General features: G+C 34.9%; 1 protein-coding gene across 16 annotated transcripts in view; it reads left to right on the forward strand.

Moving 5' to 3' along the window:
* Positions 1-16,163, forward strand: part of Mhc (myosin heavy chain) — a 50,551-nt gene that overhangs the window by 15,694 nt on the left and 18,694 nt on the right. For 5 of the 16 annotated variants that reach the window (XM_018539552.1, XM_018539555.1, XM_018539542.1 and 2 more), the window contains exons 8-13: positions 3,504-3,641; positions 4,037-4,306; positions 7,232-7,402; positions 12,346-12,525; positions 12,707-13,125; positions 14,798-14,915. In XM_018539552.1, coding sequence (XP_018395054.1) covers positions 3,504-3,641; positions 4,037-4,306; positions 7,232-7,402; positions 12,346-12,525; positions 12,707-13,125; positions 14,798-14,915 — 1,296 coding nt within the window. Of the gene's footprint in view, positions 1-972; positions 1,077-3,503; positions 3,642-4,036; positions 4,307-5,099; positions 5,271-7,231; positions 7,403-9,970; positions 10,142-12,345; positions 12,526-12,706; positions 13,126-13,922; positions 14,041-14,797; positions 14,916-15,687; positions 15,806-16,163 lie in introns of all 16 variants that reach the window. The other 11 variants (XM_018539544.1, XM_018539545.1, XM_018539553.1 and 8 more) reach the window with 7 other exon arrangements.

Below are 16,163 nucleotides of genomic sequence, written 5' to 3' on the forward strand. Positions count from 1 at the left end.
TTAGACTTAGATCTAATTTGATTTACGAAAACCTTACAAAAAATGTGTCTGTATGTATGTGTAGGATATTGATGTAGTAATATCTAGTGATGTGTCGATGTTTCGTAAATTGTATGTATTGTAATGTAAATCATATGTGTCGTATTTTGTCGGTAAAACAGCTACTAGTCAGAGTTTGTCTATAGAATCTCCTATTTATTTTAAATTTCAATGTAGTTTATATAAACAATTATTTTTCTACTTTTCTTATTGAGCAAAGAACAAAGTGATGCTGAAGTTTGCCCGAGGAATCGTCACCCCCCTCGCCCCCCGCCTGCGAAAGCTGCCTGCCGCAATCGGGGCGCGGGGAGATTGGGAGCGCGAGACTTTTTCACGCTGAAGAAATATTCTCTTTTGTCAAGACAGGAACTTATCGCCCCCATTTACCCGCTCCCCGATACGCCCATCATATTATTATCGTCCGTCCTGTATATGTCCAGACTGTTAAAAACATGCGCTCGCAAATGCAATTTCTTCGTCTTTTTCGCGACTTCTCAATCGTTTCTTCCAAAAAGATCTTTTTGTTAAATGAAAGAATTGAAAGAATTTCTTAAGCAAAAATATAATTTTTTGATAACGAAATTAAAAAATATGTTTCTCTGAGTTTAAAATAATGTTGATTAAAAAGTATTTTTTGAGAAAATATATATTTTATAAAAATTTTTCTAGGAAATATATAGTTTTATCAAATTCGAAACTTAAATTTTTTAAAAATCTTTTTGAAAAAGATAGTCAAAGGTTTTTCTCGCGATGGAGCTTTTGAGTCTCAAAAATTGATTAACAACTGAAGCTCGGTGTCGCGTGTTGCAAATCAATAATGACCACTGATTGATCAAGGATGGATGGAGAAGTGGATCTTTAAAAACAAGGCTCTATACATTGAAACTGAAACACATTCTGAAACTGCACTTTATTCTCCGAAATGCTTCACAGATATTTGTTTCTTATCCAACAACATTTACGACTATGTCAACGTGTCCCAAGGAAAAATCACGATCCCCAACGTCGATGATGGCGAGGAATGTTTGCTGACGGACGTAAGTCCTTAGATCTCACCCCCGTTGTGAAAACGATGCCTCCCCTCTTTTACCCTGTAAAAATTTTATCTTTTTTTCGTATTTTTACCTTTTTTCTGTATCTTTAAATTATATGGATATATAAATCTATCTTATATCAGCGACGTCGATCAAGAAATCTCGTTTAAATACTTGAGTAATATAATCATTGGTTAAAATTAATGGTTATATAGTAATAAAAATTAATAAAAAGATAACAGTTTGTCAATTAAAAGAATAGATCTTTTAAAGATCGACATTGCTATGGTTTTTTTGTCTTAGATATTCATTTATCGGAATATACAAATGCAGACGATAATGAGCAACAATTTTGTGTAATTATCTAAAATTTTTAGTTCTGAAAGGCTTATTTATTTCTTTAAACTATTTAATTTTTCTTTAATTATAATAATTAATAATATTCTTAATTTATAATATGTTTAATACTATTTTAGATGCTTTTATATTTTGTATTGTTTATTTTTTTTAGACGAAGATATCAATGTTAATAGATTGTAAAAAAAACCTGTTTATTTTAATTTATTAATTAATTCAGGTACTTTTAAATAAGTTAAAAAATTTTAGAAAATTGATGATACAATATTTTTAATATAAAATTAGTATTTCTTTTATAAATGTTATTTAGTATAATTTTGTTATTTTTATGTAATATTGTTAATTATTAATTTTTATAAATCGGAAATCTTGAAAACATGAAATTGAATTGAAAATTCATATATCATTAAATAATTTTAATAACTATATTGTTGCTACATTATCGATTACTGCACAACAATGTATATAATAGTATATTTCCGAGTTCTTCCATATTTCTTCTCCCTTTTGGTATTTACTCCAGTTTTTTAACTTGGAGCAATTTAAGAATTCTTAAAAGAAATTCTTTCTCATCTCGATTTATAGAAACTCAGCAATACTTCAAGCACATTATACCTAGTAGTTTATGACCCCGTTGATTTTCCTACCCCTTCCCCATTTATGGTAGTTACTCTTTCTGTGAGAACGTTCCATCCCAGGGTGAAACTTTGGTAGATTTGATCAGAGATGCAGCCTCAAGGAAGCGATTCTTCATCGATCTAGAGCGACGTTGAATTTTATAAAGAAGATCCAAGCTGCCCCTTAAAGGAACGAGAGGGTTGGAATCAAGACCGTGAGGAATCGTTCAGGCTGACCCTGAAGTCCTCTTTATCACAAAAGAGACAAAAGAGACAAAATAGTTGGCGACGAGCGTGATCTAGAGATCAAGCTCGCAGTTTTATCATCTTCTTCGAATTTTCTTCTTCTTACTCTTTTTCTGGCACTTTGTGGTCCTGAGAGATCACGTAGGTAGTGTTATTCGCGTTATTGATATCCGGAGCTTAGAAAAACGAAGCTACATATCGCTATATAACACGAGCTTCGCTTCCGCTTTTTGGCTCGCTGTTGCTGCAAGAACACTTCCGATTGGTTTTATCAATGTCAATCGATTTTTTTTCCAGAATTACTCAACTGGAAATAAATGAGAGAAAGCGATTGACTTATGATTAAAGTTAAATTTTTACGAGCACCGATTTGTTTTAATTCTGGTTTAATTAGTTAAGAACCAATTAATTTATGATTATAATAATCGATGGTCGTCGAATTGCATATACGTGATAAATGTATATTTAAATAAAATAATTACACAAAAGAAAAAGTTTCGGAAACATTGCTAATGTAATTTGTCAGAATTTCAACTTTTTAAAACAAGAATAATTTTTGATCGATCGTAAAATAATTAATTTTAATTGACGTGGTGAAACCAAGCTTTATGCCATGCTGGCTTTCTTTCTCTTTCTCTTTCTTCTTTTTTACGCAGCTTCCACGCATGTTATATATAGCTGAACGATTTTCCAAAAATTAAGCTGACGTTATTTTGATAAATAACATTGAAGAAGTCGACGACAAATAACGTCAACTTACTTGCTGGTTTATACACTGTAACCGGCATCGATCGTTCGGCGTGCGTGGGAGCATTTGTATTGTCCTTGTGTGTTTCCACTAACTCTCATTCGTCTACGTAAGTTTATAAAAATTGATAATGAGAATTATATTCGAGGAGTGTGATTAGGGATCCTTATTTTTCTGATCTCTTTTCTAAATTTGATTTGCGATAGATAATAATAAACGTTCCTAAACTATTTTTTAGAATCTCTGAATCTGTTAATAAAATATAATTTTGCTTTATATATATATATATATATCATCTACAACGAAGTTTCGAAATAAAACTTTAAACAATAAAAAATCCAAGAGATGTTAAAGCACGTCTGAAAAATTTATACCTTTCGCGAATCAACTCCTCGTAACTTCAATCTCTGATATGAAAATGTTGCGAGATGAAAGTTTAATGAGATTTCTTTTTGGTAACAGCAAGCTTTCGACGTGTTGGGTTTCACTCAAGAAGAGAAGGATGACATCTACAAAATCACCGCGGCTGTTATGCACATGGGTGGCATGAAATTCAAACAGAGGGGTCGTGAGGAACAGGCTGAAGCAGATGGCACTGAAGTACGTATCTTTGCGTAGCTACTAAGAGGCCACAAGTATTATTAATAATAATAATTTATTTTTTTAAAACAAATTTCTAATTAAGAAAATTATTCCAAATCAAATATTCTAGAATTATGAAATTTTATTATGCTTTATATTTTTAAATGTGCCGTTCACTTCTTTATACTCAGAAAATAAAAATCTAGGTGCACGAGCGTATCTTAATCGATTTTTCGCACTACATTTTCATACAATTACATTTCAATCTTTCTTTTTCTACACGTGCTGAAATATGCTTTTGAGTCAGAAATTATAAGCGTTAAAATCTTTTTTTATTAAGCTATTAAGTTCGTTTTTTATACTGCAATGAGAAAGAACGTTGCAAGAAAGAATGATCATGTTCCACACTTTAGGAAGGTGACCGCGTGGCCAAGCTGCTTGGCTGCGACTGTGCTGACCTTTACAAGAACTTGTTGAAGCCAAGGATCAAGGTCGGTAACGAGTTCGTCACCCAGGGTCGTAACAAGGACCAGGTAGCCTATTCCGTAGGCGCTATGTCAAAAGCGATGTTCGACAGGCTATTCAAGTGGCTGGTGAAGAAGTGTAACGAGACCCTGGACACCAAGCAGAAGAGGCAGCACTTCATCGGTGTACTGGATATTGCCGGTTTCGAGATCTTCGACGTAAGTTTCTCCCGAACTATAAATAAATCGCGATCTATAAATATGTAGACGCATATATACGTATATACGTAACGTGATCGTCGACGATTTTTACATAAAATTCTCACCTAAGTTATTGTAATTTACATTTGGTTATTTTATCGTTAATTAGACTCTTTGAATCAATAAATTGAATCAATTATTTTTTAAATAAATTTTATACAAGGTAGCCTGAAAATGTATATAATGGCAAAATAATATTTTACGTTTACCTTTGGCACAAGTTGAAAGATGAGCAAACCACAGATTATTAAAAATAAACGATTTTTGCAAATTAATTTTCACAGAATGTAAATTTATTTTTAGATTATTTTTAATTGATCAAACTTATTTGCATTTTAAATATCTAAATATTTAATGTTAAGAATTATCGAAAAAATTTGCCATTATATGAATTTTTCAGTGCTCTTTGTGTAATATTAGGAAAAACAATGATATCACACACATAAGAAAGAGAAAGCAAATGCTTTTAAAAGACTTCTCTTTCGAATCGTCGACGTGAACGAAAATATAATCAAACACAAGGAAAAAGAAAATACCGAAGGTATCGAAGTGCGAAGAATTTTTCGCACTTTCGATCCATACAGACTTCACTTTTCCCTACGATAAAGTAAAACAGGAAAGAAAGACACTCAAAATCGAGCGTGACGAGAAGTGAATCGTGATTCACAAGGCGTTTCGAATCTCCGTTGAATGAGAAATCTTCTCGGAAAGTTTAATCCGTAATCAATATCGTTACCTCGGTATCTCGCAGTACAATGGCTTCGAGCAGCTCTGCATCAACTTTACCAACGAGAAGTTACAGCAGTTCTTTAATCATCACATGTTCGTCCTCGAGCAAGAGGAGTACAAGAAGGAGGGCATCATCTGGCAATTCATTGATTTCGGCATGGACTTGCTAGCTTGTATCGAGTTGATCGAGAAGGTGAACGATCAATCCGCCCTCCCTTTGTTTTTCGATCTCTCTAGGAGGTCTATAAGTCTTTTTAGGTCCCGCACGTTAATCTTATCGAAGTATAAAGTTCTCCAAAAGATATCTTAGATCTTCATAGATTATCCTTTCCCTAGTTATGTATCATCGTCCCGAGGTTGCAATAAACCTCAACATAAGCTTAGACTTTAGATCCCTGAATAAATTTCCATAATATATTTTGAACAGATTTGAAAATTTTCTTTTCGTGGAATAGTTTTGTTACGATTCCTTAGATGTCTTTTTTAGGATATGGTGAACCTCAATGTACAATAAGTCTAAATGTTCCATTGATTTCTTGAATGATTCCATTCTATCTTGAACAAATTGTGAATTTTTATTGGATGTGATTAATTTTTATTAATATTTTTGTAATTTTATTATATTATCAATTAACATTAAGTAAAAAAAAAAGATTATTTTAAATTTTTTTATATAAATAATTATCATTTGTTCTTTTAAAAGACGCATGATGTCGAAAAATCCCTCTTCGATTGCCCCGATTTTTCTGCACGTCTCCATAGAAGTAGCGAAATTTCTTTGATTGGAAAACGCCTAAATTTTTATTCAAACGGCATGATTCGCGATAGGAATCCCTTTATCAAGAATGCTCTTAGATATATTCTTAGATTTTCTAAAGAACGCTCATTCGCTCTATCTGATTCCAAATGGGACAGCGTGCAGGTAAAAGGATTTTTCATTCATCGAAAGGATATTTATTGTCATCATTGTCACCATCGAAACAGTGGACTTCACGTAGAGTGAACATGGTGTAGAGATGATTAACCACTCGCCCACCCTCCCTTATTTTGAATAAAGCACTTATGTTTAACTGTCCATTTGCAAACAGGACGGTCAGGAACCGTGCAGAAACCACTCTTTTACGGTTTTCTCATTTTCTGGTTTTTCCATTGATGTATTGACAGAATTGGTAATAGTAGTTGTTGACAGTAGACTAATATTGTTGGACCCTATTTGGTATTCATAAAGACATCTGCTCACAGATACGAGAACTGACTGCATTCAAAATTAAAATCTAACATGAATATCTTTGTTTATTACAAATATGTATACATATTTATTATAGATTATTTATTATAAATTGAATGCATTCATTTTCTTAATATTTGTCTGTGATACGACGTCACATACATTCGAAAAACTCTACAAGTTGTCCAGATTATTAACGGTAGTTATATGTATAGTTGTAAAAAAATGAAGATTGGATTAAAAAATGATACATTTTTAATTAACTTTGAATTTAGCATAAATCTTGAATTAATTTGACTTTTTTTCGAGTTTGATTTTATAAATCGATTGATATTCTGGATACAAATCGAAACATTAGGACATTCTCTGACATGATAAGTTTAAACCCAAAACCCGAAAGAACGACCTCGTGCTAGGTCGCGATGTGATTGACATCAATCCATCCCAGCGATAAACGGTGCGCAACACCACCGATTTATTGTACGTGCCTGATAAAAAAATCCCTCGTAATGAGACTTTTATCAGCCTGAAGTTTTGAGTCGACAACAAAATTGGAACTTCACAAATTTGTTTTTTTAATAATTCTATTAGAGAAAAGAGAAATTAAATAATATAATATTAATAAAATTATGATTGAGAAATGTCAGAATGACTTTATCAATCTTTTGAAGAAGAAAATTATTGTTTCTATACGTGTTCCTTTATATTAAAAAACTTTATTAAGAATATTTTTATGTATATGTTAATAATTTCGAAACGAAACTTTGGGCAATTTCGCAATTCTGATCGATGTTGTAAAAGTGTGTAAAAAATCCCTTAAAAGAAACAGGACAAAAGACCTACGAAACCTAAAAAGAAGTGTCAAGTAGGAGACAAAAGAGGAAATGAAATACACATATGCATGCCTGTTTCTTGCTCTCGAACAGTTCAACAGCTTCGAGCAGCTCTGTATCAACTTCACCAACGAGAAGCTGCAGCAGTTCTTCAACCACCACATGTTCGTCCTCGAACAAGAAGAGTATACAAGGGAGGGCATTGAGTGGGCCTTCATAGATTTTGGCATGGACCTGGTCGCATGTATCGATCTGATCGAGAAGGTACATTAGGACAATGGATCGATCGATTCCTGGCCGAATAAAAACCCGACAGACGGGGTACGGCCGGAAGCAAAAAAGAGAACGGGATAACTCAAAGCTGAATAACGAATAAATGAACGACACGAGAATTGAGATAACTAAGCCTGCGGAAATCCCTGATGATTTATCACGGTTCAGAGGAGACCGCCACTCTAACGCTTATTTTCTAAAAAACAAAGTGACTGTCCACTGTTTTCTTATCGTCAGCCATTTATGTTCACCTCAGCCTCTACCTTTCTTTTATTCTATTTGTGTCGTCGATCTCACGGTTTCGGCCGCATGTATTGTTATCGACAAGCAAGCATTCCCGTCGTATTCCGCTTAGGCTAGTTTTAGTTCCCTCCTCTATGTCGAAGGTAAAATTTAACCAAAAATGTTATCATCGAAATTTTATTAAGTTCATTTTTTACCGAGAATATTTCAATCAATCTGGAAAAAGCATATATCAGTTTGTATAAACACATTTTTTTTACTCTATAGTTTTTAAAAACTATAAGAATGAAACAGAAAGTGAGAAATTTCAAGAATTTCTAAATTGGGTAAAAAGAAAAATGTTTAATTAAGAATTGTATTATTGAAATTACAAATTGTAAAGAAACAAAAGGTAAATATTACTCGATTTATTTGAAAAGTTTATTTGCAGAGATTAAAATTAAATTCAGCAATCTTCCAGGGGGGGGGGGGGGGAGGGGGGGTAATAAATTCTATTTTGTAAATATCAGAATTTAAAAAAGAATTAAAAATATTAAACTCAAGAACTCAACATACATATTACACAGACACTTGTTTAATTCTGTTGGAATATTTGTCTCACTGATAATGATTTTTGTCTCTCTCCCCTTCCTCATTCTGCTGTTCGTCTCTATACCGTCTTCTCTTCCACTCTTATTCCTATCGCACGTTCCTACGCATTGCAAATGCAAAAAATGGCAGTACAACGGCTTTGAGCAACTCTGCATCAACTTCACCAATGAGAAGTTGCAGCAGTTCTTCAACCATCATATGTTCGTGCTCGAGCAAGAAGAGTACAAGAAGGAGGGCATCGATTGGGTGTTCATTGATTTCGGCATGGACTTGCTAGCTTGTATCGAGCTGATCGAGAAGGTATTGTTATTTACCCTGAATTAAGGTTTGAATACATCGATCGGGCACCTTGGGAGTTGATCGATCCCACGGACAACGAGCAAGACATCGAACGAGCTTGAACGAACAGATTTCTGGGACTTCGCAAGAATCACGAATTGTTAATGTTGCTTTCCGGTTAAGTCTGACCGGTTTTTCATGCTTATGTTTGTCGCAATCTTTCTGGCTCTTCGAAGATCACGAAGATGCCGAAGGTACTTAATACGAGTACCTAAACTTTTTCCCTTTCTTGCCCCTAATGGTGTCCCGTCATGTCCTCAACGGCACTAATATCGTGCTTGTTTAGAATTTTCCCAAAATCGTTCAACGGATTGAACGACAATTGAACATCACTCTTTTTATCGTCTTTTTTTCGACGATCTACTGGGTCCGGTTCGTAATCCTGAAGAGACCGGGACGAACCGTGAAGCGAAAAAAAGAAAAATAAATCAACAAATCAACGAAGCTTATTACTGATAGAAACTTATTGTGTCAAATCAATGTAATGAACAGATTGTGAAACTATCAGACTTCAGCAAAGCTCCTGTGACGAGCACTGAATGTCAATCTGTCAAAAATTTGAGAGCTCAATGATTATAAAATACACCGTTCAGCGTGATATTAATTAACGAGTCTCAGAATAAACATTAGATATGAAATATAATTAGTAATAATATAATTATGTAGAATATTAATAGTTATATAATCCTATAAGACTAAAATTCATGAGAAATTAGTTTGCTTGGAAAGCGATAAGTCGTTGATAATTAATAATAAATAATGATTTGACAATTATATTCCTTGCCCCTGCCCCACGTATACAAAAATACGTTGAGTGTCTATCCCTTATTTAAAAGCTTACATTGAAAGTTTATCTACTTAATAAATTCTATTTGGATAAACTAACATACTGATGTAACACAACAATAAACTGTTAGTGTTCATCATAATACCATTTTTAATTTACCGTATAACGGCACAAGCGAGTGCCTTTAATCCATGCGACGAATTTGAAAAAAAAAATGATCATCTATTTTTATTTAAAAACCATGTTAATATTGGAATTTAATTTGGTATAATTATCCAAATTTATTTATGTATATGTAATTGAGATTGAAATATTTCAGTTTTCCAATTTTTCGAATTCATCGCATGTTCAAGAATAAATCTCCAAGGGCACATTGAGTGTACCCTATTAACACCCTCTCGACCCCAGTCCGTACCTCTCGCCCTCGTCCCGGAATCGAACGTTACGGGTCGAAGTCATCGGTCGAGCGTTCTCCTTTTGCGTCATCAGGCAGCATTAATGACGGCTGTTCCCCCCTGTTTCTTTTTTCTCTGTTCTTCGCTTAAACCCCCCGTTCGCATGGGCCCCCGTCCACTCCGCTGCGCTACTCGGTCGAGCAGTTCAACAGTTTTGAGCAGCTGTGCATCAATTTCACCAACGAGAAGTTGCAGCAGTTCTTCAACCACCACATGTTCATCCTCGAGCAAGAGGAGTACAAGCGCGAGGGCATTGAATGGACATTTATTGACTTCGGCATGGATCTCCAGCAGACTATCGATTTGATCGAGAAGGTATCACCCGGCCGAGGCAGATCGACAGATCGCGATCCCGATCGCCAAGAAAACTCGGGAATTTCTTCGAATAGCACATACACGCTCGAGATATATACGCTGAATGTGTTCCTGTCTTGTCTATCTGCTCGATCGAACACTAACACTAATTCCTACCATCACACTTTTATTCAAGCATTGTCTTTTTCTGCCTCTCGCCACGTAAATCGAAAGGTGAAACAATTTGTCTACGCGATGGAATTTATATAATTGATATTTAATTATTTGAAATCAAGATGATGTATTAAATTTTTATTTTCTTTGAATTGATCGATTTATAATGCTTAAACGATTATAAGCGCCGCCTTCGATTACGTCGCGAGAAATTCCAACCGATCGAAAGATCAAAGGACCAACCGACTGGACATGGATGGTGTCCTGCCGATCGCGTCCCGTTTTCTTCACTGTTTTCTCTCTTTCTTTTTCTCTCGCTCTCTCCTCTTTCTCTCTCTGTCTCTTCGCTGTGTGCCTGTGTGCATCGTGGTGCATGAACGAATGCAGTTCAACGGCTTCGAGCAGCTCTGCATCAACTTCACCAACGAGAAACTACAGCAGTACTTCAATCACCACATGTTCGTGCTCGAGCAAGAAGAGTACGAGCGCGAAGGTATCGTGTGGACCTTCATCGATTTCGGCATGGATTTGGAACCGACGATCAATCTGATCGAGAAGGTAAAACGATGGGTCCGCGCGGGACACGGACTCCGTATTCTAGATCACCCGATTGTGATCTAGTAACGCATCAATTCGCGCTTGAGTTTAGCTTGCCCATTATTGAGTTCGCAAATGTATTGTCAATATTGTGTGTCTCCTGCCATTTTGTACTTTCTTGCCTATGTGTGTATTAATTATGTATCATCATTACATGCCATGGATCTAACGCGTAAAATTTCGTTCGCGGATCATTCGTTTTAACTTCAAAATTGTTCTTTATATATCCAAAGATTTATTATTTTAATATTTTGTTTAACGTTGAATTTAAAATTAATTAGTTTTAAATAAATTATGCAAGTCAAGTTGCTGTATTTTTCAAATTTACATAAATTCTTTTTTTGAACAAAGAGTGCTTTTACAATTATAATCTTTTTTATATAAAATATTAATTTTTCTTTCGAGAATAGAATTTTAGCACTTATGATCGAAATCTTACGCGATGGACCCAAAATATCATGTATACGTTGTAGCTTATATGTAATGAATGGGAAGATCGATGCATACCGCAAATGAGAATTGCAGTTTCAAGATATAAAATTTTGCAATACAAAGAAAATTAACTTAATACAAGTAAAATGTTTATGTAAACCTCTTTACAATGCGTAAAATATATATTTCTAACGTAATACAATTTGTGAACAATTGGGATGTATTCACTAAACGGAGTTAAAGTAAACACAAACATTTTAATTTTGAATTTCCGTCTCTTTAATGTAGAAGTCAAGTACGAATTATAATGAAAGTGCAAGAGAGAATCAAATATACTACTCTGTATTTGTATTAGATTTATTTTTACAGAGAGAGAATCATAAATAATATTAATTTTATTAATAAATAATATTATTATTTTATTTTATTTTAAGAGAAAATTAAGTATCTAATAAGGTGCAGTGATCATTGCCGAAGCATCTATCTGATAAATCTATATCCTGTAGAATTATAGATAACGCACATTACTAAGAGTAGCGTTGGGGTTTTCCTCTTACGTAATCTGCAAGATTAATTATTAATTTACATTCGTCAATTAATTCACACAAATTTTCTATTACACGCTCGAGAGTATAATAATTAACCGTTGCAAAAGTAAAGGTACATTAATGTTACAGTATCGAGCAAGTAGATAACAAAGTATATCAATAAAGAGAGAGAGTATTTAGCATCTGTTTTTAGTAAAAGTTGGGGCACTAACGAAGTTTGCTACAAGCGAAAATATTTTGCAGACACTTTTGCAAACGTTTCGCATAATGAGAACGCCTCCATTTCTTTTCTTTTATTAGTAGAACTTTGGCGCTAAGAATCAGTCGCGATTTAACAGAAATATGTTTATGTATAATTAACGATGAGAAAGAAGAAAATATTATTTGCATAACGCTACTCTTGGAAGATGCGAAATCTCTCGAGATGTAACAGATTCTGATGTGCTTCTTCGTTTCTTTTTTTTCGCAACACAGCCTATGGGTATTCTCTCCATTCTTGAGGAAGAGTCTATGTTCCCCAAGGCCACTGATAAGACCTTTGAGGAAAAACTGAACAACAACCATCTCGGCAAGAGTCCCAACTATCTGAAACCAAAACCGCCCAAGCCCGGTCAGCAAGCGGCTCACTTCGCCATCGGTCACTATGCTGGCAACGTATGAATTTTTCTTTATTTTACTTTATATGCAAGAAATTAATTCTGTAATTTAAGAAGCATATAGTATGATTTATTAATAATTTCATTCATCGATTTTACTTATCGTCATGCAGGAGGTTTGAATACCTAAGTTTTCTATCTTAAGAAAAGATGGAATTGAAAATTTCTTTGGGCTTCAGGTACCATATAACATCACTGGTTGGCTAGAGAAGAACAAGGACCCGTTGAACGACACGGTGGTCGATCAGTTCAAGAAATCCACTAACAAGTTACTGGTGGAGATCTTCGCTGATCATCCCGGTCAGTCTGGTGATGCTGGCGGCGGCGGCGGCGGCAAGGGCGGACGTGGCAAGAAGGGTGGTGGCTTCTCTACTGTGTCATCCTCTTATAAGGAGCAGTTGAACAACCTGATGACTACTTTGCGTGCCACTCAGCCTCACTTCGTCCGTTGCATCATCCCCAACGAGTTGAAGCAGCCGGGTGTGATTGACTCCCATCTGGTCATGCATCAGCTGACTTGTAACGGTGTGCTTGAAGGCATCCGTATCTGTCGTAAAGGTTTCCCCAACAGAATGGTGTATCCTGACTTCAAGCTACGGTAAGAATTCTCTCTATTTTTCTTTGCGATTGATTATTTTCATGGAAACTCGAAAAGTCGATGGTTCGAGGAATTAAGTGTTACTCTTCTGTGTAAATATAATATATTCCTATGTCGTGTATGTCTCTCTTTCTCTCTCTCTCTCAGATTAGTTTTTTTTTAAATTTTCTAATTTTTGGTAATTAAAAGTATCTATAATCTAAAGTTTTTTAAATAGAAATTATCAATTTCCTCGAACCTTCACAATAATTTGTACACATATTTTACAAAAATCTGCAATGTTTGTCGATTGAGTTTATTGACTAAAAATTATTAAAATTATTATTAGGTTTTTATTGCATTAAAAATTAACTTTATTATTATACTAAATTATTGTTATATTTCTTTGAAACCTAATCGATACATAGCAGATTTTCCAAATTATTATATTATTTAATATTTTTATTAATGATGATTTTAATGCGATTATTTAATTACATTAGTTTCTTTGTTTCGTAATAATTACGGGATTAAAAATGATAGATTTTAAAATGCTACGGAATTAGAATAATGTTTCGGAAAAAATTTTGTTTAGTATTTAAAAAAATAATTTTTCTTATTTTCTTTCTTATAATTTTTTATAATTTAGAATAAGAAACTTTTTTATAATTTAAAATATTATGAGATAATACTATGATACTATGATAAACGACATAATTTTTCGATCTGTTTCTTGCGCGAAATCGGAAGCATCAAGAAGGATTATTATCCTCGAATTCAACGCAGATAGTAACCGAATTATGTTGTGTACCGTGTAGTTACATGATCCTAGCGCCGGCCGCAATGGCGGCCCAGAGCGATCCTAAGGTTGCCGCGGCTAAGTGCTTCGAGGAATGTGCTCTTGATCCGGACAGCTATAGGATCGGTCACACTAAGGCTAGTTGATGCATCCTCGATAAAAATGGATTTGACCGTTTCACCACCTCGTTGTTTCTAAACTAGTGGATTAGCCACTTTTCACATCCTACGTTCGAAGAATTAAAGACCAATTTTTCTATGTGGATGGTCCAAAGATCCTTGTTCTGAAATCGCAACAATAAATATTCTTTCAATATTTATAGTGTGATAAAATACCAAATATTAACACGAAAGAAAATAATAAATTTTTGTTTTGTTGATTTCCGGATGTGTATGTTTATTATTAATATTATGAGCTTACATATCCGATGATAATTAAACGGACAATTTTTAATTAATTTAAAGTTGTTTTTATAAATTGGCGATACTTAAGGACGATCCATGTCGAAATCTTACTTCTCTATAAATTCTGCACGTCGCCCCTCGATCTCATTGAATGCAACGTATATATTCGAATGCCAGTTTTGCCTGCCCCGTGAACCCGTCTCGTAAAAAAGTTAAAAAATTTAACCAGATATCCGAATCTGTTGCTCGACTTTTACCTGATTAGATTAGAAGATCAGTCCTTGAACAATGTTACATGTAGTACACATAGGTTCCTATACGAAATGAGTTCAAATTTTTCCTTTGAAAATCGTGATTTAGTGATCAAGGAGAAGCGGGGACCGATCAGAGGATGACCCGGAGTATGAATCTACGGAAATTCGTATCTAGAACCCTCATATTAATTAATTTGCACGTTTGCCCCTACCCCGTGTACCCTGATACCCTTTAGATACAAGATCCTGGCGCCGGCGGCAGTCGACAAAGCGAAGGAACCCAAGGACGCGGCCGCTGCTATTCTGGACTCTACCGGTCTTGACGCTGATATGTACCGTCTTGGACACACCAAGGCACGTTTTATCCCTTTTCCCCCTCTGACGCAACTGTCGGTCTGGCCCTAGCCGACGATAATCTCGCAGTGCGGCTTTGAATGCGATCAACAATGCTCGATTGGAACCGTATTTTTTAAATTTCAGATTGTTTTAGATTCTTTTTACAGTAAAGAATATGATCGTCAGTGATTTAACGAGGTGGTTTCATTCGAACATTGTCGACTATAAATGACTCTGTCCATTGTCATTGATGTATAATAGTTGAATCTTGACGTCGATGCCCCTTAGTGACTGGGCGGTAGACATAAGTAAAGATAAAGATAAGGATAATACGTTTTCAAGCGTGAATATTCGAGAGAATTAACAGCAGTATTTAATTTTTTAATTTTTGATGAAAATTGTTGATCTTACAATGCTACACGTATGACTCCTTTTCTGTTAAGCTATCGATTTCTTGTAGAAATTTAACAAATTCTTAGTAGCAAAGTTATTCTTCGGAGATCTCGCGCTCTGACGTCTTACCTTGTCTAAGATCGACATGATGTGGATCTCCCCATCAAAGTATCCTCGAAGAATACTCGTTACCCTTTAAATCTCCCCTGCCTTCCGCCCTCCGATGTATTCTCGATTTTATAGCAACGAGAAATAATAATACGACAACCTCTAACTTGGCGTGGTGATTTTTTTCTGTTTGTTTTGTGACACACATCATCAAATACCAATATGTATCACCATCAAACACACCGAACCGCAAAACCGAACTTCACGGCGCGGTCGGCCACGAACGCAGATACAAAATTCTGTGCGCCAATGCCGTGCAAGAGCCTTGCGAGCCGCAAAAGGCCACCCAGATCATCCTGGACGCGATCAATCTGGAGAGTGATCAATATCGCATGGGTCACACCAAGGTATCGAACACCTATTGTGGTCCACGTCGTGACAGTATCACGACGCGCAAACGCTATCGCTATCGAATTCTCTGAATTCTTTTGGAATGGAATTTTCTCTAAAGCGTGAAAATTGAGCCAGTTTTGAAAAAGAGTGGCTCAATTTGCAATCTTTAAAAATAAGACTCCACTCTTTAGAATGAGATTCATTCTGAAAGTTTTAGAAAGCAGATTTATCACAGACAGCAAAATAGGTCTTGAAAATGTCTCCAGGATACATAAAACGTTTAATATTCTGTAGATGTTTCAAGAACTTTTGAGTTGTTTTTACAGCGTCGATGATTTATTCGCCAACATCAAGATACAAAGAAAGAAAGTT

Source organism: Cyphomyrmex costatus, unplaced genomic scaffold (assembly GCF_001594065.2).
Source record: "Cyphomyrmex costatus isolate MS0001 unplaced genomic scaffold, Ccosl1.0 scaffold216, whole genome shotgun sequence".
Classification (NCBI taxonomy): Eukaryota; Metazoa; Arthropoda; class Insecta; order Hymenoptera; family Formicidae; genus Cyphomyrmex; species Cyphomyrmex costatus.